General features: G+C 36.6%; 4 protein-coding genes and 1 long non-coding RNA gene across 6 annotated transcripts; 2 read left to right on the plus strand and 3 right to left on the minus strand.

Annotated features, from left to right (window-relative positions):
• Nucleotides 1–196: 196 nt before the first annotated feature.
• Nucleotides 197–1,033, minus strand: LOC115419031 (histone H4). Its single transcript, XM_030133643.1, has one exon. The coding sequence runs from the start codon at nt 848–850 to the stop codon at nt 539–541; it is 312 nt and encodes a 103-aa protein (XP_029989503.1). The 5' UTR covers nt 851–1,033; the 3' UTR covers nt 197–538.
• Nucleotides 1,034–1,970: 937 nt separating this feature from the next.
• On the minus strand, nt 1,971–2,940 carry LOC115419005 (histone H2A-like). The gene has a single exon (XM_030133593.1). It carries the CDS (start codon nt 2,698–2,700, stop codon nt 2,314–2,316), a length of 387 nt encoding a protein of 128 aa, XP_029989453.1. The 5' UTR covers nt 2,701–2,940; the 3' UTR covers nt 1,971–2,313.
• On the plus strand, nt 2,901–3,532 carry LOC115418998 (histone H3). The gene has a single exon (XM_030133579.1). The coding sequence runs from the start codon at nt 3,061–3,063 to the stop codon at nt 3,469–3,471; it is 411 nt and encodes a 136-aa protein (XP_029989439.1). The 5' UTR covers nt 2,901–3,060; the 3' UTR covers nt 3,472–3,532.
• An 8,775-nt stretch (nt 3,533–12,307) lies between these two features.
• LOC115419072 (uncharacterized) lies at nt 12,308–14,209 on the plus strand. The gene is made up of 2 exons (XR_003935395.1): nt 12,308–12,491; nt 12,614–14,209. It is a non-coding gene; the product is annotated as an uncharacterized LOC115419072 (long non-coding RNA).
• A 532-nt stretch (nt 14,210–14,741) lies between these two features.
• On the minus strand, nt 14,742–24,068 carry ndufs8a (NADH:ubiquinone oxidoreductase core subunit S8a). 2 transcript variants are annotated; one of them, XM_030133510.1, is made up of 8 exons: nt 23,971–24,068; nt 22,425–22,479; nt 21,344–21,409; nt 19,883–19,972; nt 19,611–19,719; nt 17,548–17,611; nt 16,574–16,702; nt 14,742–15,538 (listed from the first exon to the last, which is right to left on the minus strand). In XM_030133510.1, exons 2-8 carry the CDS (start codon nt 22,465–22,467, stop codon nt 15,407–15,409), a joined length of 633 nt encoding a protein of 210 aa, XP_029989370.1. In that variant the 5' UTR covers nt 22,468–22,479; nt 23,971–24,068; the 3' UTR covers nt 14,742–15,406. The 2 variants fall into 2 exon arrangements, with proteins under 2 accessions (XP_029989370.1, XP_029989378.1); XM_030133518.1 differs by having other exon boundaries at nt 15,407–15,538; nt 22,425–22,488; nt 23,971–24,034.
• Between the last annotated feature and the right edge of the window lie 460 nt (nt 24,069–24,528).

Below are 24,528 nucleotides of genomic sequence, written 5' to 3' on the forward strand. Positions count from 1 at the left end.
ACTCAGGTCTCTATCAGTTTCCCAGTACATATACAGATGAACCTGAGGTTTCAACATTTAGGGAATGCATTATTTATTAGTTGGATTACAGAATTAAATCAGTGAATTTATTAGTTATGTTAATATTGTGTGTTATAAGTCAAAAGTATGTTAAAATTTTATGTGAAAAGTGTGTAAAGTGTATGGGTTACATAAAGACTCAAACAGCCACTGGTGACCAAAATCATCTACTTATCTAAAGTGTTTAGTACCTGTTGATCCATTAATCCTATCAATTCCAGTAATTTGTGTAAAATGCACTTTTTAACCTTTCTATGGTTATCAGAAACTACCCATTTGGATGTTCAGATTAAACTACATCATAAGAGTATAGTCTGTGCCTTTACACCTGTACTGCCGACGAAATAAGGGAGTTGATTTAAAGTTTTACAATGTTCATCATTACATTTGACACGGTTAAGAAGATTAGCCATTTTCTGGAGGTGGGGGCTCTGAAAAGAGCCTTTTGTTGTCGTTTATCACCGGCTGAGCAGTAGGTTTAACCTCCGAACCCGTACAGAGTGCGGCCCTGCCTCTTCAGAGCATAAACCACATCCATGGCGGTCACAGTCTTCCTCTTGGCGTGTTCGGTGTAAGTGACGGCGTCACGGATCACGTTCTCCAAGAAAACCTTCAACACTCCACGGGTCTCCTCGTAGATCAGACCAGAGATCCGCTTGACTCCACCACGGCGAGCCAGACGACGGATAGCGGGTTTGGTGATACCCTGGATGTTGTCTCGGAGGACTTTCCGGTGCCGCTTGGCGCCTCCTTTACCGAGTCCTTTACCGCCTTTTCCCCTGCCACTCATTCTCAAGGTCTAGTCGTTTCTCACACAATGATGAATCTATGAAAGGCACCGGGTATTTATTTGGTGTTAGAGAACGTGATTGAGGACGGATGGTGGTTCCGTTCTTCTTCTCTGCCACTTTATGGTTAACTCTTTGGTGCTCAAACGCCACCAACTGGACAAAACAGGACTAACTAGAACTGCTGTCCACATGAGTCTGATATGTGACTGTCTGAAAAACACTACAATCTATTAATATGTTATTTAAAGGACAAATTAATATGTGAGTATGTGAATGTTGTCTAAGAAGTAGTGAAACTTTACCAAGTTTGAGTTACCAGTAAACAGAAACTAAGACTGGTTTGCTGTAGTTTCCAGTCATGAGTCTTGAGTCAATGTGAGATAGAATTAATGATCGAATGGGTTTTATTCCAAAGGAATGTTTGTGTCAGAGTAAAATCCTGTCTGCATGTCACAATACATTCACCTTACATTGCAATACATTCAGAAATCTACTGAATAAATGCACACAAACTAAAAATAGTATGTGATATATATACACATAATTTAGGTGTAATCACACATTATCATATAAAGTCACTTGTTTCCAGGTCATCTTATTAAAGTATGTAGGATTTAGCACATATGACCTGAGGTAGATCTTTTTTTGTTCTTTTATATGAGCATTAGTCACCTCAAAGGTAGTGTACAAAAGGAAAAAATAATTAACAATGATGTGTATATATTTATAATAATCAGATAACCACATACAAAACAGAATCCACTGTATAATATTCATATTCATCCCAAATTAAAGCAGCTCTGAAAAGATTTGAGTAGTTTGAAACAGGTATTATGATTTTTTTTCTTAGTCGTTCCATAAAATGATGGAAACACATTTGTATTGAGACTGCAATAAAGTCATTATTACATTTCAGGAAAGAATACAGGTAAAATCCATAAAATCTTGATGTCAGACACAAAATGTGGTATCTGGTTTGGAATTAAGACACTAGGTTATAATATATTTATGTAAATGTAAAAAAAAAACAAAGAAACAAAAACAAGGCCTTGGTATAGTATCCACTAATGGTAATTCAGTTGTCCATCACTAGTCTTTGGTCAAATTTCAGAGCTTCCATTCACATAAATAATGGTCTAAAAGGCCTGCTAGTTGTGTTGAACTAGACTTGACCAAATTTCAGTCCAAATAACATAATTTCCATTTGTAACGTATTCGTTAAAGCTGGTACCTGAACCCTTCAATCATGATAAAATTAAAACCAGTTATAAATTCACCAGAAAGATTTTCAAGGCAAATATAGCAGTTCATTGTATCCACTTATGGACAGTTTTACAGTTTGAGGTGTATTAGCAGGAAGTAAATTTAGTTTTTAGTAACTTTAGATAAAGTTATGGCTCTTTATCTGGGGTGTGTGGCTCTTAAAAGAGCCGTTGTGGGTTTGTGGTCAGCAAGCTGACATTTACTTGGCCTTTCCGGCCTTCTCGGTCTTCTTGGGCAGCAGAACCGCCTGGATGTTGGGCAGAACTCCTCCCTGGGCGATGGTCACTCCTCCCAACAGTTTGTTGAGCTCCTCGTCGTTGCGGACAGCCAGCTGCAGGTGACGGGGGATGATGCGGGTCTTCTTGTTGTCGCGGGCGGCGTTTCCTGCCAACTCCAGGATCTCAGCGGTCAGATACTCCAGCACAGCCGCCAGATACACGGGGGCTCCGGCACCCACCCGCTGGGCATAGTTCCCTTTACGGAGCAGTCTGTGGACACGGCCCACGGGGAACTGCAGTCCGGCACGAGAGGAGCGGCTCTTGGCCTTAGCTCTGGCCTTCCCGCCGGTTTTGCCTCGTCCACTCATTTTCTGATACTGACTTTACAGAATATAACTATAAACACAACGGACCCAACTGGTGACACCGACATTTTATAACCGAGTTGCCCGTGGGTTTTCAGTCTCCTCCAATCACTACAGAGACACCGCCCACAAGGAGCCCGCTCTGATTTTGGCGGACAGTTTCAAAACATTTTTATCCAATCAAACACTAACATTAAGGCAGAAACCCCTCCTCTGGGTGGGGCCAAGACTCGGATGGGTCGCTGACCAATCAGGAGCCGGAGTTCTGAAAGCGCGTCCCCGCTTCACAGCAGAACCACGGTTTAAGAGCCGCATAGCCCCACTTCTACGCTTAATTTCTTCTACAGTAAGAGAAGTAAAACCATGGCTAGAACTAAGCAGACTGCCCGTAAATCCACCGGAGGCAAAGCCCCGAGGAAGCAGCTGGCCACCAAGGCTGCCCGCAAAAGCGCCCCGGCCACCGGCGGCGTCAAGAAGCCTCACCGTTACAGGCCCGGTACCGTGGCTCTGCGTGAGATCCGCCGGTACCAGAAATCCACCGAGCTGCTGATCCGCAAACTGCCCTTCCAGCGTCTGGTCCGAGAAATCGCTCAGGATTTCAAGACCGACCTGCGCTTCCAGAGCTCCGCCGTCATGGCTCTGCAGGAGGCCAGCGAGGCTTACCTGGTGGGGCTGTTCGAGGACACCAACCTGTGCGCCATCCACGCCAAGAGGGTCACCATCATGCCCAAAGACATCCAGCTGGCCAGACGCATCCGCGGGGAGAGAGCTTAAGCAGATCTCCACCACTAAACACAACGGCTCTTTTAAGAGCCAACACATGGACACAAAGACTAACTTTCATATTATCTGAACATCTGAGGCTAAACCGGTTTTAATAAAGACCTTTACGTGGTTCAAAATTTGGTAGTGTACAGTGGGGCTGGCAGACAGTGAATATACGCGTAATTCTATGTGCACATTCTAAGATATGTGTAATAGACCTTTGTGATGAGACGGAGGCAGCAGTTAAGGTTCGTCTTCATGTTTCTTTTAAACGTGTTTAGGCCGACAGTAAACAATACTGGTGTCATACATTGGGTTTTAATGATGTGGACAAATCAAACACTGAATTATTTCTTAGTTTTATTCATGTTCTCATCAAATTACCCATACAGACTTATCAGCAGTGGAGTGTGATCCGCTACCGTTGAATCTGTTTGAACCAGTCACGTGGTGTACGTATCAATGACGCGTCAGACGTTTGGGTCACGTGATCAGCAAAAACCGAATCAAGCTCTGATACAAAGCCCCTGAAAATTATTTCGGTTTTTTGACACATGCTTCGAAGTTTTGGTTTCACTCACAGGTAACTTCACTACAATTTACAATGATTTCAGATCATGGGTTACAAGTTTTTTTCTTTCTTTTTTTTTTGCTCTGTTGGAGTCATTTCAAATCATGAGAAAAATGCGCAGTAGAAGAGAATGTCACCTATTGTCATCTAAATACATTATTAATAGATTTTAGTGTTTTTCAGTGACACAATTCACACAAGATTCATCTGGTCAGCAGTTATATTATAGTTTGTCCCGTTTTGTTCAGTTGGTGGCGCTTGAGCACCAGAGTTAACCATGATGTGGCAGAGAAGAAGAATCACGCCTTAATGAAGTCTCCCATTTCTTTCTTTCTTTCTTTCTTTCTTTCTTTCTTTCTTTCTTTCTTTCTTTCTTTCTTTCTTTCTTTCTTTCTTTCTTTCTTTCTTTCTTTCTTTCTGTCTGTCTGTCTGTCTGTCTGTCTGTCTGTCTGTCTGTCTGTCTGTCTGTCTGTCTGTCTGTCTGTCTGTCTGTCTGTCTGTCTGTCTGTCTGTCTGTCTATATTTATTTATTTATTTGAACATTGAACAGTATATATACATAATAGTATACAACAAACAAGGATAGAAAGTTTCATAATTCACAGAATATTTTACATTTTAATATATAGAAATACATGTAAGTAAAAACATAAGGAAAAAAAAACCAAAAAAAAACCAAAAAACAAATTGCTCGAGGTGTAAATAGAAATTATACAAATTAAATAAGATTATACACTTGACGCTTTTTTTTTTTGTTTTATTTGCTTTAGAATTTATGATGTTCCTCAAATTGTCTACATAATTGGAAAAAAAGGGCTTTAAAAACAGTAATGTTTGGACGTTGGTATACAAATTTGAAGCAATGAATGTGAAATTTAGCAAAAATAATCAAAAGGTTGATAATATATCTTTTTTCTGGAGTTATTTTATCAATTTATGATTGGGCCAAATAAAATGTTTTAAAAGTTTTTTCTTTCTTTTCTTTTACAGTATTATTATTTTATGCTTCCTTGAATTTTCATTTCTATATTATGTTGTGCAAAGAAGTCAAATAGTAGTAATCAGGAAGCTTGTATCATATCCATACTTGAAATAAATCAATTAAAAAAAAAAAAGATCAATTTACATGAAGAGTCAATTTTTGTGTATAAAAAATTATTTAAATCAATCCAAAATAAATGTGTGTAGGTGCAATCCCAAAATAAATGACATAGTGTTTCCTCTGCATTGCTGCAAAAAGAACAAAGAATATCAATATTTTTAATATATTTTTAAAATATTTTACCAGATAGGACTTCACCGGATAACATCTATGGATCAATTTAAAAATAACTTCTCGTAACTTATTAGTAATAATAAATTTCTTTGACAGGATCCAAGTGTTTTTCCAGTCTATGTCACTCTAAATATTATTCCAATAAAAACAGCTGCAGGTTTGGAGAGTCTTTGATATATATCAGAGTAGCGACACTTCCGTAGACTCCCGCTGTAAAAAATGACGGATGAAATATGGACTTACTTCCGGGTTCTGGAGGGGCCGATAGTTCCTACATTGAGTGTAACGCTGTCAGAACACTTTCATTTCTATTGCAGCTGATCTAGCAATTCCAGTGCAAAATTAATAAGACATCATTTTTCAAATTATTAAGTGTATTTCCTGTATTAGTGGACATTTATACTGTAAGTTCTGTTGTGTTTAGTATGTGTTCGCATTTGTATAAATTTATATCTTAAACAACTGTTATGTTGGGTTTTCAGCCGTTGCCCTATAGTTAGCTAGCTTGATTTGTCCAGCTGTTGAGATTTAACCACTACAACCACAAACTATGTTTCAACTTGTTTTGCTAACGCTAACAAGTTGTTATAACAAACTTTGAATCACTGCTGTCTTCTGACAAGGATCAATATATACAAAAGTACATTGGAGTTGGATTGTTGTCAATACATTTTAAACTAGAAAAGCACTCGGAGAACGCAGACCTCCACCAAGGCAGATCAGTGCCCCCCCCAACAAAATTTAATTATTTGTTCCTTGTGCCAGTATCAACATTTCCTGAAATTTTCATCCAAATCCATCCTTAACTTTTTGAGTAATCTTGCACACGGACAGACAGACAGACAGACAAACCAACGCTGGCAAAAACATAACTTCCTTGGCAGAGGTAACTAGAAAAGCACTTGGAGAGCACAGACCTCCGCCAAGGCAGATCAGTACCCCCCACCCCCGATCACCACTAAAATTTAATCATTTGTTCCTTGTGCCAGTATCAACATTTCCTGAAATTTTCATCTAAACCCATTCATAACTTTTTGACTTCTTCTTGCACACGAACAGACAGACAAACCAATGCCGGCAAAAACATAACCTCCTTGGCAGAGGTAATAAAAGACCTATGATCTGACTCAGTGGCCTGAAATGTCATTTCCAGACATCTACTGCTACTTAATCGAGTCACATGGTAAGGGACTACATCACCTTTGCTATCGATATGATGAATTAAACTTAACATAATTTCAGTACTTTACATTAAATAGATAAATTAATGTTGTTGTTAGTCCAATATGACGTAAGGCTCTTTCAGCCTTGCACAGAAACAGGCAATAGAAATGTCCCATATTTGATTTTAAGCTTGGAGTACATTAGAGTCAGCACTTTTTCTTTCTTTTACACATATCTCGTACTCAGTAAAGAACTTTAATCAGTACTTCTATTTTTACCAGACTTTTGTACACAAGTATCTGTACTTCTACTTAGGTACTGAACACTATGTTGTGATGAAAGCTACAAAGAAAACTACAAAGCTCACTAGCATTTAAACAATTAATCTAATATTCCTCATACCCCTGACATAGTCTACAATTGTTTGGAAATGGTTCACATTACATTAAACTGATCTGAAATGAAGTGCTGACTGCAGACATACACACGTTTTGTTGTTGGGTCCCATAAGCTGCCAAACTTGTCTTCTCTTCTGATAGCTTGAAGCCATTTTTTCCTCCTTTGTGGTTCCGTTTTATTATTTGGTAAAATGTAAAACTTTAATTGACGATTTTTTGTTTATTTGTGGTGCAAACGTGCACACAGCAACTCTTAGGCATTATGGCTAATGGCAGAGACCGGTTTGTTTTCTTTTTTCTTAACTTTTATTTAATTGAAGAAGATTTTACAAAGTATTACAAAACACACAAACATACCCATCTATACTTAATAACCATATACATATTTCCCCATCCATATATACAGCCACTAATAAAAATAGACACTTGCCCACGTTCACAATAGTGAATAAAAATAAAAATAAAATATCTGGAGCAGAGCATAAGGATGGATGAGCTAATGATAACAGGACTAAAGACTAACCATCGCACTTATGCAAGCATCACAGCCGGTGACAAGAACGGTGAGGATGCATCAAACACTGAATTACACTCTCTGGAGGAACAAGTTATTAAGTTTTTAAACAGCAAAGACATTCCTTTACACCATAAAGATATAGCTGTCTGTCACACCTTACCCCAAAAACAGAGCAAGAGGCCAAACATTATTATTCGTTTGGTGAGCAGAAAACAGAAGATTGAAGTGCTCAAGCATGCAAAAAACACTTAAGGGCACAGGGGTGTACATAAACGAAAATTTAACAAAGAGAAATGCTGCAATTGCAAGACAAGCAAGAATCTTGAAAAAGGAAAAAAAAAATCCAAGACACATGGGTAAGAAACTGTAAGGTAATGATAAGACTGAATGGTACTCCTGAACGGGCCAAAGTTATTGTTATTAGAGACATAACTGAGCTTGATCAGTATAAATGAAGATGAAGAACAAAGTACAGAGGTGGACCAGTGGAGATATGTCATATCAGATTTTGTTGTTATGGAGCTATGAGGTCAGATTCTGTTGGGGACTGAAATATGAGAATGTGTGAATACACTGAATTTAAGTCTTTTGACTTTCAAGATCACAAACCCTATGTTTTAGAGAATGATATTGACCCAGAGACCCACTTCTACCACAGCATTAAAACAACATGTGAATATTATTCAGAAGACAAGTATAAGTCTAAAATTAAGGGTTTTTCGGTGATTCACTTTAATAGCAGGAGTCTCTATAGCAATCTTGATAAAATTAAAGATTATTTGCAAAAATTACAGCATAAATTTAGTGTAATAGCAATTTCAGAGACTTGGCTGAGTGATGAGAAAGAGTTACAAGATGAGTTAGAAGGATATGAGATGTTTTGGCAAAACAGAGCCAATAAAAGAGGAGGGGGCGTGGCCCTATTTGTGTTAAATGATTTGAAATGTAAGATAAATGGTGATTTGACAATTGCTATAGACAATCTGATGGAATGTGTAACGGTTGAAATTAAGATGGAAAAACACAAAAACATATTTCTTAGTTGTATTTACAGGACACCAGGGTCATGTATTGAGAAATTCAATAAGGAGATTACTAATTTATATGAAAAAAATGTGATAAGGTGATTTTGGTTTGTGGTGACTTTAACATTGATCTATTGAAATGGAATGAACATGCAAAAACAGCAGAATTTGTAAACACTATGTTTAGTTTGAGTTTTCACCCTGTAATTACAAAACCAAGTAGAATCACATTGGAAAGCGCAACATTGATTGATAATATTTTACAAACATTATTGATGGTGAAATAACGAGTGGTCTATTTCTGACTGACATAAGTGATCATTTGCCAGTTTTTATAGAACTGGAAATGAACAACAAATTATCTTTAACCAACTATAAGCAAAACCTTGTTTGGTAAGAACAAAGTCACCAGAAGCAATTATGGCCTTAAAGGAGGAATTAATAAATTATGACTGGCATGAAGTTTATGTAGATGATGTTAATGAATCATATAATGCTTTCCTAGACATATTTCTGACATTGTACAATAGACATTGTCCTGTGAAAGAATATAGACAAGATCTTAAAAAGAATAAGAAACCATGGTTAACTAAAGGATTGGAAAGGGCTTGTAAGAAGAAAAACAGTCTTTATAGGGAATTCCTGAAGCACAGAACGAAAGAAAAAGAGAATAAATATAGAAGATACAAAAATAGATTGACAGCAATTATAAGAACACATAAAAAAGCCTATTATGATAAGTTGTTAGAAATACACAAAAATGATATTAAAGGTACTTGGAGAGTGTTAAATGATATGATTAAAAAAAGTAATAAAAAGAATTTTGCTACATATGTTGTTAAAACTGGTGACACTGTGGTGGAAAATACAGAGGACATCGTGAATATATTTAATGATTTTTTTGTTAATGTCGGTCCTAATTTGGCAAAAGATATTACCAAGTGGGAAAAGGATGATAAAACCTTTAATTTTGCTATTGAAAACAATAATTCAATGTTTCTTGGTGGAGTTTGTGAAAGTGAAGTGTTGGAAGTGGTCAGGAAATCTAAAAATAAAAAATCTACTGATAGAAATTCCATTGATATGTCACTCATAAAACAAGTGATAAACAGTATCCTTCAACCATTCACGTATATATGTAACAAATCATTTCAAACAGGTACTTTTCCAGAAAATATGAAAATAGCTAAAGTGATTCCGATTTATAAAAATGGTGATAAGCACATGGTGTCAAATTATAGACCGGTGTCACTGTTACCACAGTTTTCTAAAATTCTTGAGAAACTGTTTGTAAAGAGGTTAGATGACTACATAGACAAATATAGGATATTAAATGATCATCAGTATGGATTTAGGAAAAACCGATCAACATCTTTAGCAGTAATGGAATTTGCAGAAAATATAGCAACAGCGGTGGATCAGAAACAACATACTGTTGGTGTTTTTTATTGATTTAAGGAAAGCATTTGACACAATTGATCACTCAATATTACTCCAGAAATGTGAAATGTATGGTATAAGAGGTGTGACGCAAAACTGGTTAAAAAGTTATTTACAAAATAGGTCTCAGTATGTATCAATTGGAAATACAAATTCACAACTTAGAAACGTAACATGTGGGGTCCCACAAGGTTCAGTTCTGGGACCCAAGTTATTTATACTTTATCTAAATGATATCTTTATGGCATCTAGTAAGTTAAAATTTACAATATTTGCAGATGATACTAATTTGCTTTATTCGGGAGTAAATATGAAACAAATATTAGAAACTGTGGAAAAGGAATTGAGCAAGTTAAAAAAATGGTTTGATGTAAATAAGTTATCACTTAATGAAGATAAAACAAAATTTATGGTTTTTGGTGGTGCTAGGGGAAGTGATGATATAAAACTGAAAATTAATGAAATTGAAATTGAAAGGGTGTATGAAACAAAATTTTTGGGAGTGATTATTGACCATAAACTCTGTTGGAAACCACAAATAGAATATATCAAACGCAAAATGTCCAAAGCTGTTGCGATTCTTTATAAAACTCGAGACTTGTTAAGCAAAAAATGTTTGCATATGTTGTATTGTTCACTTGTAATGCCATATATGTCATATTGTGTGGAAATATGGGGCAATGTGTATAAGACTAATTTAGACCCAATAATTAAACTCCAAAAAAAAGCTATTAGAGTCATAAACAAAGCTGGTTATCTCCAATCAAGTAATCCACTTTTTGTAGAATCTGGTTTGCTAAAATTTCTTGACATTGTATATTTAAAAACAATGGAATTTATGTTTCACGTTAAAAGTAAAAACCTTCCTTTTTGTATTCAGAAAATCTTTAAGTTAAGAGAAGGACATTATAATTTAAGAGGGATGTTTGTGTTTGAAAAGTGTAAAGTAAGAACAAACGTTAAATATCACAGTGTTTCAGTTATTGGTGTCAAGCTATGGAACGAATTGAAGGATGAAGTGAAATTGTGTAGCTCACTGTTGAGTTTCAAAAAGAATTTAATTGGTCAAATTATGAAGGGCTATGAGAGTAATATGTTTACAAAATAACTTATTACACTGAATGTAGTATAATTTAAGTTTAAGTATTTATCTGCTGCAACTTAAGGTGTGGACATGGACTAAGGATGTAAATAGGAGAAGCAGAAATAAGCCTCCGGCTTCAGCTTCTTCCTTTTTCAGTTACAAAATGTGTTAATTTTATGCTTGTTTGTTTCTTTTTTAATATGTAGGTGTTTTGTTTTGTTGTCTTTTTTATATGTGTGTGTTTTGTATCTTGTATTTAACTGAAATAAACATTCATTCATTCATTCATTCGATATACACTTACACATATAAATACACACCAACACATATGTTTACAATAATAAATGCATATGTACTTAGAATAATATGCATACACGTCTACACACCGGTTTGTTTTCCCCCTCGGCTCTAACTTTTTTTTTTTTTATTGAACAATGAACAATTGAACAGTATGCATACACAACATTACAACACTACATTAGGATTAAAAAAAAATAACCACATTTCACAAAATATTTTACGTTTTCAATATATAGACACAAATAGAAGTTTAAAAAAATTATAATAATGAAATAAAAAAATAATAAATCAAAATAAAAAAGCTTGAGGTATAAAAATAGAAATTATATTAATTAAATAAGATTATATACTTGACACAGTCTTTTAATATTACTTGCTTTAGAGTTTATAATGTTCTTCAAATTATTTAAATAGTGGGAAAAAAGTGCTTTAAAAACAATAATATTAGGAGACTGGTGTGCAAATTTAGTGCAATCAATGTGAAATTTGGCAAATATTACGAAAATGTTGATGATATTTTTTTTTTCTCTGGATTTATTTGATCAGTTTGTGAAAGACCAAATAAAACATGTTGAAAGTTCAGTTTACATGAAGGGTCAATTTTGGTGTTTGTGAAATTAATTAAATCAATCCAAAATACATGTGAGTAGGTGCAATCCCAAAATAAATGACATAGTTTCCTCTGCGTTGCTGCAAAAAAGAACAAAGAGTATCAATATTCTTATATTTTACAAGATAGGTATTTACTGGATAACATCTGTAGATCAATTTAGTAACTTCCCGTACCTTATTGGTAATGATAAACGTCTTTGACAAAATTCAAGTGTTTTTCCAGTCTATGTCATTGAAAATATTAGTCCAATAAAAAAGCTGCAGGTTTTGGAGAACAAATCTGTATGCCAGACATTGAACTTCTGTCGGTGTTGGTGGATGCTGTTTTTGGGCTGTTGCACCTCTGGGCCACCGCGTGGGTGAACCTGGTGAGTTGATTGGCTGTGCTCTAGCTCGCGATCTGGTTGGCTGAGGGCAATGCTCGTGCAGCCTCCCCGCCTGGAAGTCGACGGTGGAAGGCAGTTTGGACCTGGAGTCGCGCGGAAGCACAATAACAAACATGGATGACCTCCTCGTACCGATGCAAGTGCTGCTTTTGTCCTTACAAGCCTACATTGCAATCCAGAGGCGAAAATACAAATATTGCTGGCTACCCGTCGTATTCATGGTCGGAGCGAACGGCGACTACGTTTAAGGAGAGAGGTAATTATCGAGGAGACTTTGATTCTTCAATGAACGTGTTGTTGTTAGCCGTTGTTAGCCACAGGATGTAGCTCGGCTAGTTGGTTTAAGGGTTGCAAACTCTCTTCGCTCTATTTTTACAGATGGTCCTACGGCTGATTACGAGACAGAGATCGCATCTTGCCAGGAGACATCCACTGAAAAAGAACCGGTGCTAAGGCAGACACTGGCTCCAAACCAGCCCTGGAACCTGTTTGGTGGAAAAGGGGTATTAATTGGCTTCGTTTTGGCCGGAGCTGCAGCTGGAGCTACTTCTGCAATACTTTATTGTCTGATGAGACTGAAGCAGAGCTCAAAGCACCGGGAGGCCCTAAACATACCATGAGAACCATGAAGACTCAACCCGCCCGCGCGTCATCAGTCCTGTCTGAATGATATGATACTTGTTTTTTCTCTTCACCGATAAAAGCCTTTAAAACACATGAAGGAGACGTCCTGGAAGCTGATAGTGGATGAATGGGACTTTTATCTTTTTGTTATGGAGGTTATTTTAACCTGTAATGAGCTTTTATATCATTTTAAGAGCCTCCAAACTTCGCATATCCACCGTTGTTGTGAGCAGAGACGGACGCTTTTCCCCATTCATTTCTTCTAAAAATGGTCTTAAAATGTGCCGGAGCTCAATTAAAACAAGTTTCCCTGTTAGCATACATGTTTATTTTAACAGTCAACACGGAAATGGCCATGTCTTGATGATAGGAATGGATTAAACAGAGGTTATTTGAGTGGCAGCAAATACAACGAAAGGCAGAAGCTTCATCAGTACTTCCGGTCAGAGCTCCAGACTGATCAGTTTTTTGTCTTATTTCTGTGCAAAAACGTTAATTATCCGTTTATTTAGGTCAAATGTAGACAGTGCCTTTTCATAGCCTTGAAGTTTTGTTGAACTCAGCTCATTAATGTGAACAGACTGGCTACAGGCTTGAATTAAATGTGATGACAAAATAAGGAAATGGATGTAGCACTTTGTGTCACCTCCATTTGCAGTACATTTTGGAATTTAGAAATAATTTTTAGACTATTTACATAATCTGACAAAATGGTATTTTATGGTATGGTGTTTTTCCAAGTCGTATTTTCACTTATGTAAATGATCTAGTCATTGCGTGGAAAATCCAGGTTAAATTTCCAAATATAATTGTTGCATCCACTTCTCTGTGTGATAATAAACTATATTAGGTACATAAAACTGCACCTTTCCCCCAGTAGTTGATGTTCATTTTTTCTGAGTCCAGCGGTTATGTACCTCATATTAGCTGGATCAAGGATGAAGACATTCTACATTCATGAGTAAAAAAGGTTCATTTTTAATAAAGACCTTGTATTTGAGAGAATAAAGCATTTTTACTACATCAGGTGGTCTGAGCATAATTGTGAGCCCCTATCCCAACATCAGCCTTTTGGACACTGTTTATGTCCTTATCAAAATATTTATTTCATGTTCAGAGGTGATGAACATGAAGAAAACTATTCATTCCAAAGGAAAGTTGTACACCACTGCGTGATGTTGAAATTTCACAAAATCTGCAGTTGTATAGTAATGAAAAGTAAGAATACCCCATTGTCACACTCCACAGAATATACAAATTCATTTTAGACCTTATGCTGCACTTTATTAATATTGTGGTACTAAATTAATGTCATTTAAGTAAAAAATAACACTTTGAAGAAGCTCCTGACAGTTGTTAGATGGATGACAAATGAAATGAAACCATACCCAATTCCAAAGTCTGAAAAAATTAATGGATGTACGTGTATTTTTAACCTTATCTTTTTTTTTTTTCCTATTGTTTAATATAGCTTTTCAGGGCAAGTTAGTTGGCTGTGATTAATCCAGGGTTTCTCACTGGTTTCTTGGTGCAGTGGTTACAATTGACTGCCATATGTTTGTAGGTTTGTTTGTTTTTTTTAACTTAAAATATAGGACATAATTTTGGATCTCAATGAGTATGTGTGAAGACCTGCGATGAACCGGCAACAAGTCCAGAGTGTGTGCTGTCTTCGCCCATATGTGGCCAGGATGGGCTTTATAGGTGGTTCAGAAAATGAATGGAGTGTGTGCATAAATTAGGGAAATCTACAGTAGATCATAACATCCAAAAAGCTTTAAAACAAAACCTGCTGAAAAACAGTGGTAACCAAACATTAAATTCGGCAAAAGTTACTTAGTTTAAATGTATTGCAGTGATTTGACATTAATATTTTTTCCCCTCATAATAGTTGACAAAATCCCATTTAATCACTGTAAAAGTGCAGAATATTTAAGTTGGTACACCCAGGCTTGCCCTAAAGTCAAAGTTATTAATGCAGCTCCTAACACTGTTGAAGGATATACAGGTGACTTAATATTGTTCATATCCAATACTGATAACGGGCAAATATTCAGTGTTTCTCCCAGTATTTTATTGGAGTTAATTTGGAAACAACCTTTGAAACAACATGAAGACCACAGAACAGTACAGCTCTTCACTGAATCCTGGGGAAATAATGAAACAAATCCATATGCCATGTACAGTGTTAATGTCAGGATCAGAATGGGTGTTGGACTCAGTCTGTAATCTGCCATTGGGGTGATGGTGGTGGACAGACCGGGACACTCCAGACAAATAGTGCTGTATTCACCCTGATAAAATAAATATGTAATCAAACAATTACATGGTAAAAATGAGATTCTTATCACGTTAGAGCCTTAATATTGGAAGCGGACACCAGAGCAAATCTGTTGATGTTTCTTTAAATAAAAGACGCATCGTCAAACTCATCCTATCCTACAGCACTTCCATCAGCGCAGACGCAGTTCTAAACATGTACATCGTGGACGTTTGTGGATGTCAGAGGTCCTGCTGGTATGCGCTCAAGTACAGCATATGTGGTGTCTATCGGTAGAGGTAATCAGCCTGTATGTTAGCAGCGATCTCCGCCTCCCACTTGTCTCCATTGTTGAGGAGCTTCTCTTTGTTGTAGAGCAGTTCCTCGTGAGTTTCAGTGGAAAATTCAAAGTTAGGACCCTGAGAGAAGAAGAGAGACAAGTAAAAAACCAGGTACATATCACCTCATTGGTAAATATAGATAAGTATCAGTTTCATCTCCTGTTGTTGTTTTAAAATGAAGGTATACATTCCGAAATAGGGCTGCAACTAATGACTATTTCAATAGTTGACTAGTCATCAACTACTATAACGACTACTTGGCTAATAGTTGACTAGTCAGATTATTAAACCAATGGCTCTTATTCATATTCTTTGCAGTAATAAAATACTGTAATGCCCAACTGGATGTCAGAAGATTATACGAGTGTTTATTCCACATTTTTTCCTTTATTGGAAGAACAGTATTGGTTCCTGTCGGCTGTAACCACATTGAAATTAAGAAAAATTAATGGGAAACTTAGCTGCTGTCTCTCTAGTTGCTCTCTCTCTTTTCCTACTCGCACACACCGGCTCACTAGCTCCTGCTATGAAATTAATTGTCGACTAATTTTGGTGTCAACTGTTAGTCAACTAGTCGTTGCAGCCCGATTCCAAAAACAAATCAAAATTTATTTTTTAATTTAAAAAAATATCACTCATAGGTGACATTATTATTATTATTAACTCCTGCAGAACTGTGTCAGGTGAAGCTGTTTCTTGTGTAACATCTGCATGTGGAGAGGAAAGCCTGTTCGCAAAATAAACTAAACTCCATGAAAGACAAGTGAAAAAGTAGATGGAGCTTACTAATACCCCTGCCAGGTCACACAACACTTTGCCCCTCCTACTCACTGATACCCTGCCTACCCAGGGATTCATTTCATGTCTTAAATTTCAATCTTTACAAAAACTGTCCAGAAATTTAAATTCAGTCATCAAACTGTGTACTGTACCTTTTCTAGTGGGAAGGAACTTGTGTGTCAAATTTGAAAAGCAAAATTTTAACATTCCGTTAACAGATGGGGGGAGAATGCAATGGCTGGATTATTTCAACAGCATATCTTGTGACCTACACTAACTACACTAACTAAACATTTTATATATGTGCTGTCTGTGCTACATAATCACACACACCTCTACGATGGCATCCACAGGACACGCCTCCTGGCAGAAGCCGCAGTAAATACATTTGGTCATGTCGATGTCGTAGCGCGTTGTCCTCCTGCTCCCATCAGCACGGCTCTCTGCTTCAATAGTGATGGCCTGCAGAACCACATCAGAGGAAATTTAAAAAGGGTGATGGAAAGAATTGTGACCTTTAAAGACTGAAAACTACATAAATACCGAAATACAAACACCAATAGATTTTGATATTGTGGTGTGTGTTGTTTGTTCTGCAATGTTTTCATGACTCAGGATCTTTTTTTTTTTTAAACCTTAAAATTAGCACTGCACAATCAAGTGAAAATGTAGTATTAGAATTTCAATTGTGTGATTATTGTGGGCAATATTTCCACTTGTGATAATCAGATTCAAATCTAAATTGCAGACTATTCATTTTGAAATGTGTAGTCTTTATAACTCAAAATCTTGAATTTGCATAAATATATTTGATTTGAGTTTTCATGCTTTATGCAGTACCACTGTGCCCGATTCAGTGTTGCTAAATCCAAAATATCACTATATTTTACAAGTGTTTTTTCCCCATTTCTGCAGTTAGATCACTCTAATCTTCCCAAATCTCAACCTTTAAATTGCCGCTTAATTAATGCTGATTAATTTTATAGTCCTACTTAATGAAAATTACCATTAACTTTGTGTTAACTACCTTTAATGCAAAAGAAATACATCATCACTAAAGGTTGTATTTTGAGAATATTAAATTGAATTACTTTAATACTTTCTAGACACCACATGTGCATTGATGTCTTGTAAAACTGAAACAGTCAATGTTATTTACAGTAGAAATGATTTACAGATAAATTCAATATAGTTGGAATAATGGCTTTTTTCACATTTTCATACATAGTAGTGTTACTGAAACATTTTCAATGGTGGATGAAGACATTAGTGAAAATATCACCACTGTGTTGTGCATTTCTAAATACCTGAGCAGGACAGATTGCTTCACACAGTTTGCAGGCGATGCAGCGCTCCTCTCCCGAAGGATATCTAGAGTAACACCACCAAAAAAAAACTGTTAGCGATTATATGAAACGCGTATCTACATCAAGTATCCATAAATGTGGCAAGTCAGAGGAATTTCATCTTAATTTAGAGGCTATGTACTATTACAGTAAGCAAGGAACATCTGTCCTTTCATGTTATATTCTACTGTTTATGTTGTTGTGGTGTAAAGTTAAGCTCAGTATAAAAAAAAAGCTTCTGTACACAATGACACAGTTTGGTTCCAAAAGCAGATTCACACAAATATACTGTTTTGGACCCTTTTCTGTTCATATTTCATACAGAATATTTTAGATTTTGCTACATTTTGGTTGAAAACAGAAAAAATGATGACCATTACAAAGGAGCAATTTTTACTTTGTCGAGTACAGAATTTAAAATGTAAAAGGAAATATGCCTTCTCATATGGTCATATTGGGTACTTTTTTCCTTATAAATTGGGTGCTATACCTGATAATGCATTTCTATCTAGATATGGAATAAAGTTTTGGAATTTTTTTTTAGAAAGCATCAATGAGAAAGGACAATTTGATTGCATGTGTTTTTAAAGTTTTTGCAACACATGAATATGATGAGCAAATATACAAGGTTAAAACAAATAACCTGTGCAATAACCCCTCACTATTTCACTCCACCTCTCATGCAATATTATGTGCAGTACTTGCTGTTTCTGTAAAAATGCAAAAATTTTTTGTTACTATTGATTAGGTTTACTATGTGTACGTTTTCATCAATTAAACAGTTTTTTTTGTTTTTGTCTGACAGTCTTCACGCCTCAGTTGCAGCATTAACAATTGATTTATTGTATTTTTTCTATTTGTATTATTACCTCCGCCAAGGAGGTTATGTTTTTGCCAGGGTTTGTTTGTCTGTCTGTTTGTCTGTCCGTTAGTGTGCAACATAACTCAAAAGTTATGGACAGATTTTGATGAAATTTTCAGGGTTTGTTGGAAATGGGATAAGGAAGAAATGATTAACTTTTGGGGGTGATCCGGAAGAAATCCTGGATTCTGGATCACTTTGAAATTTTTGTTAACATTGTGGTAAATGGGGCCAAAATTTTCGTTTCCCAATATCTCGCTTAATTATTGACCAAACTCATGAAATTTAACTCAGGAATTGACAATGGGGTCCTCTATCACATTTCAAAGGCTGATCCGGATCTGATCCAGAAGGCGGATTTTATTTTAAAAAACTAGAAGCACTCGGAGAGCGCAGACCTCCGCCAAGGCTGATCAGTGGCCCCCCCTGTGGGCCCCCCCCACGCCAAGGGGGTTATGTTTTTGCCAGGGTTTGTTTGTTTGTTTGTCTGTCTGTCCGTTAGTGTGCAACATAACTCAAAAAGTTATGGACAGATTTTGATGAAATTTTCAGGGTTTGTTGGAAATGGGCCCCCCCGTGGGCCCCCCCCACCCCCGATTACCACCAAAATTTAATTATTTCTTCCTTATCCCATTTCCAACAAACCCTAAAAATTTCATCATAATCTGTCCATAACTTTTTGAGTTATGTTGCACACTAACGGACAGACAGACAAACAAACAAACAAACAAACAAACAAACAAACAAACAAACCCTGGCAAAAACATAACCTCCTTGGCGGAGGTAATAAATGTAGGATTTGTATCACCGATTATGTGGGGAATTTTTGCGCTTGGCGGAGGTCTGCGCTCTCCGAGTGCTTTTCTAGTTCTTGTATAATTTTCTTAAGTACTTTTTTATTTAAGACTAAGTATTTTTTCTTGGCTTTAAAGCTTTTTACCCGACTCCATGAGAGCTCTGTGCAAGAATTCTAATGTGCCTGGACTGTTCGTCTGTGCACAAATGGCATATAAAAATCTTGACTCTTACAAACCTTGTGACCAGTTACCTCTCTGAGTTATGTTTACAGTGAATGTCTTAATTAATGTAAATGATCTGAAACAGTGAACACAAACAGACATGTGAGTGGTGGTGCAGTGGGTAGATGAAGAGAGAGTCTCACCTGCGCAGGGCGTGTTCTCCTCTGAAGCGAGGTGACAGAGGCCCTTTCTCAAATGGGTAGTTGATAGTGGCAGGTTCTCTGAACAGGTAACTCATTGTCATGCCCAGACCTGGAATCACAGCACAGCCATTTTTGTTTTACATCCTTTCCGACACAGACTGCACTTTACAACTCAAAAATGTGATGAAACAAGTCGTGACCACTTCCTGGTACATTTCACTCTACTGTGACACAAATGAAATACTGTGATAAATGCCTGTAAAACTGCTGACCTCTGAAGAGCTCTGTCCACAGCAGTGTCTGAGCAGCTCGGTCTGTGATGGACTTCATGTCTGTGGGGACGTCCTGGGCGTTCACATACTCTGTAGATACATACAGGTCAGGGTGGTTCATGTGTCTGAATTCTATATGTAACTTAGGCTTCATCAGTCCTCTACTCAAAAATAAAATTCAGAAAATTTTGCATAGCTGGTCTACAAGGATAACTGTGACAAAATTAAACTAGAAACAGATTAATTGTAAGAGGAAACTGAAAGGATGCATCCTATTGTACATGCAAAACAATCAACTGAATACATTTGTCTGCGATAAACATACTCAACAACACTAGACTGTTTTTTCATGCTTTCCTGCATTTCTATAGTGTTATCAGAGGAGCAGAACTTTACTGAAAAGAATGTGTCAGACTATTACTAATCAACTATTTGTCTGAGACTTGAATCTGTAAACTTGAGCTTATGTTTTAGGTCCATAACAGGTCTCAGTTAAACATATTCAACAGAAAACTTTTTTATTTCATACAATTACCAGTAATGTTCTTGTAGACTAACTTCTTAAGAGGTAGTGTAGAAGGTATTTGTTTAGGAACCTGTTAGAACTTTATTTATGACAGAACTATGTGTGTGTGTCATTTGGAAGTCATTGAAGAAAATGCATTTGAAGGACTCTAAAGGCGAAGACACACTAACCCGATTTTCAGCAGTCAGATGTCATTGGGCAGTCTAGCAAGATCGGTGACATGGGTCTGCTTGGTGTGTTCCGTTCGATCGGCTGTCATTAATGCCGTTGCCATTCTTTTCAGCTGATTCAACATGTGTAATTGGCCACAACCCATCGTTCAGTCAGACTAATCTGATTGGTGGAAGGATAGCCCTTGACTACTGAATCAGTGAACGAGCAGTTTACATGTGAATACAGCTATGCCAAGGAACTTCACACTATTATTGTCTTCTACAATAGGCCATTAAGTGCTTGTATTGTATCTGAATGAGTGCCAGTCAGTGTTGCCTATGGACTTCATTCATTCCATGAAGTGAGCACTGTTAGTATTTTATAGTGTGATTTTACCTTAGTTTTTGCCTGCGACATCTTTCTTCTTCCACATGAAGGAGCCCTTGAGCTGACAATGCCAGTATCTTCTTATTACTAGCCATCCGTTCAATGAGTACAACAACAACAACCCTTCTTGACTTCTCAAAACTCTCTGCTGACAACAGCGAGCTCTGGGTTTTGGTCTACAGGGATGTCCTGTCATTTCCAGGTTTACGTCTTGCGCAAGCGCAGAACGTACATTCAAGTCAGTAGTTAATTTGGTGTGTTCTTCACACTTTTTTGACTGCGTCAGGGAGATTGGCGCTGACTGATCAGTCGGGCTACCTTTTCTGGCAACGGTCAGCAGTCGGGTTGGTGTGTCTTCACCTTAAGATATGTTTTGTGGTTACTGTAGCACTTACTGAATCCCTGTCTTTGTGCAGACACACTGAAGGGCCTCACTAGACTCTGGCTGGCTGCAAAAGTACCTGAATAAAAAAGAAAGAATTTCATCATTATCACTGTAGAAACACTTAAAAAAACTAACATAACATACACAGTATTAGTAGTAGGGAGGTCAAAAGCATACAAGTGATACCTCAATCTAAGATCTCACTCAAGAATCCTTGAGCCAAGATGAGCCCAGTGGCACAATAACAAAGATGAAGCAGCTGCTCACAATAACAAACATCATTTGACATTTTGTGGGAACCCCTTTGTTCTCCATAAAAGTACAGGGAAATGTTTTTGGGCTGATGAAACCACCACTGAAATGTGCATAAAATGGTATTGAATTGTGACACAGGAATGCCATACCAATAACAGTTGGGTACAGGGAAGAGTAAACTAAATATTAATTCACAGATATCATCCCTACACCTCCACAAAAGGTTCATAATGAAACACAGTAAACATGTCTACCATAAACATTTTACCTAGAAACTAGTTACATGTTGAGCTGAATATCTAAGAAACAAATCCCTAAATAATAGAAATTTTGGTCAAACATCTGTCATTTAACTGATGGTAGTGGCTGACATTTATCAGACGTGTTATACAAGTGTGTTTCATACTCTGTATGACTGAATTTATTTTGAAAGAGGAATAAATTAAAAAAACAAAACAAAAAAAACCCAATGTTGCTGCTGCACATAAAATGAAGTCATAACAACTTCAGACATTTAACATTTACTGTAATTTTATGATCTGCAAATGGGTGTAAGCATCCAATGTACAGTATCAGTGAAAACACAACTTAAGTGCTTTTCTTGTTTAAATATTCAGCAATATTGGTCCAAAATAAAGCTAAATGCATAGTTTAGTCAAATAACAAATATTTCATTGTACAAAATGTGAGAAAAGTTCTGTTTCATATTATGACATGTGATTTTACCTCAAAGACTCCAACCATCTATTATCCCAGCTCTGTATTGCCCTGCTTTAAATCATAAAATTATAACAACAATTTTACTCAAGCTGTTTCTTCCAATTGGTGAGTCTTACCTGGCCTTGATGCAGAGTAGATTAAACGCAACGTTGAAGCCATCCCTTTTTTATTCTGAAAACATTGATACAAAAGTACAAAAAATGTAAAATACTCAGTATACATTGTTGATACCAGTTCTTAGCTAAGTGATAACATAACGATTGTCATTTAAAATAAGTCCTCATTCATGGACACTTCAAACCAACATTACCATTACATTGATACATACAGCTCTGGAAAAAATTAAGAGACCACTGCAATTTCCTCTGAAATCAGCATGTCTGCATGTATGACAGTCACTCCATTCTTACGTCTGCTGAATTTCAACACAAGCACACCTCATTCTACTTAATAAACACCTGATTCATGTCTTATTTAAGAAGGAGAAGTATAAACACCACTACTGTGGCCATTACTATCTTCTTACAATAAGCAAAAACAGTACTAATAGTACCACAATAGTACTTGGAATCCAAAAATAACTCTTGAAAACTACTGGACTTCTGCTCTGACAATGTTCCCAAACTCTGAGGACTGGTTTTTCTATCAGGACAATGCTCCTGGCCTCAGCTAGGTCAGTGAAAGTGTGGATGACAGAGCACCAGATGAAGACCTTGTCATGGCCAGCCCAATCTGCATAAAGTCATCCAACAGCAATAGTGGAGAGCAAAGACACGTGAAAGCTGTCATTGAAAATCAGGGTTATTCCACCCGATATTGATGTCTGAACTTTCCCCTAATTACAACATTAGTATTGTGTTGTTTATAAATCGGTATGAACTGGTTTTCTTTGCATTATCTGAGGTCTGAAAACACCTGTATTTTTTTTGTTATTTTTGATCATGTGTCGTGTTCTGCAAATATGTGCTCTATATAACAACATTTTTATTTGGAATTTGGGAGAAATGTTGTCAGTAATATAGAGAATGAAAAAGAAATGTTCATTTTACGCAAACACATACCTATTACTGGTAAAATCAGAGAAAGTGATAATTTTGCAGTGGTCTCTTATTTTTTCCACAGCTGTACATGCTGATGTCACATTTGAAACATCAACACTCAGACATGGATCATAATAACCTATCTTCAAAGAGGACACGCGATGCTAATGTAATTTTCTTTATGTTGTCGTATCTGAAACAGGTTATAGAAACACAGTCTATTTAATTAAACTGAGTATTTTGACCTGAACGGACGTTCACATTGACATACCGCTGCAGCATGACACTATTTAGCTAATAAGGTTGTCTTACTTCGCTAACAAAATCATATTTCTGTGGCAGTTTAGTTTCTCTTTGGCACGTTTTAACCTATTAATGTACGGAGCAATAGTATCTAAGTAGTTATTATTGAACTTATGTCATGCAGTGATGCTAGGCTAAGCTATCACCGCTCAGCAGCCGGTGAAACTGTCAAGGACTTTTGAGAAAAGGTCGCCTGGATAGAATGCAGCGCAGCTTTACACGTTTTCAGACCAGACACAAGTGGTTATAGATTCAACATTTGATAATATTTACATTATTGTCCTTCTAAAACATAAAATTAATAGAATTTAACACTCACCGAGACGTCGCTATTTGGCCTTCTGAACCAGAACAGCGAACTATTTGTAAAACGGACCGAGCGTGCACAGGAAGTTGAACCACGTAATGACGTCACTAACGTCTAATCCATGCGTCAGGCAGACGTATAGAGATGTACTATACAGAAAGATTCTATTTTTCTACAGGCAGATTACAAAAAAATAGCGATTTGTGTGTATTATATTTTAAATGTTAGGACACGTACATACAAACATGATTCTTCATAATGAAAAATTAAAAATCCAATTGTTTTCTATTTTTGTACTTTTATCATCACTGTACTGTTTTTTGAGTACGTCCCCCCCATTTTTACTTATTTCATTCTCTATTAATATATCAGACACAAAATGTAACATTTCTTGTGACCTCCCCTTCTTGCTAATACAATAATCACTCACTTGAAATACAAAAGAAGACTTCCATCAATGTGATTTTATTTACAGTTTGAAGTCAAAATGATTGATGCTGTTAACATTAAAAAAATAAAGGAAAAGAAAAACATGGGCAAACAGGCAAAAGTGAATATCGACTGCACTGT

This window comes from Sphaeramia orbicularis, chromosome 1 (assembly GCF_902148855.1).
Source record: "Sphaeramia orbicularis chromosome 1, fSphaOr1.1, whole genome shotgun sequence".
Lineage (NCBI taxonomy): Eukaryota > Metazoa > Chordata > Actinopteri > Kurtiformes > Apogonidae > Sphaeramia > Sphaeramia orbicularis.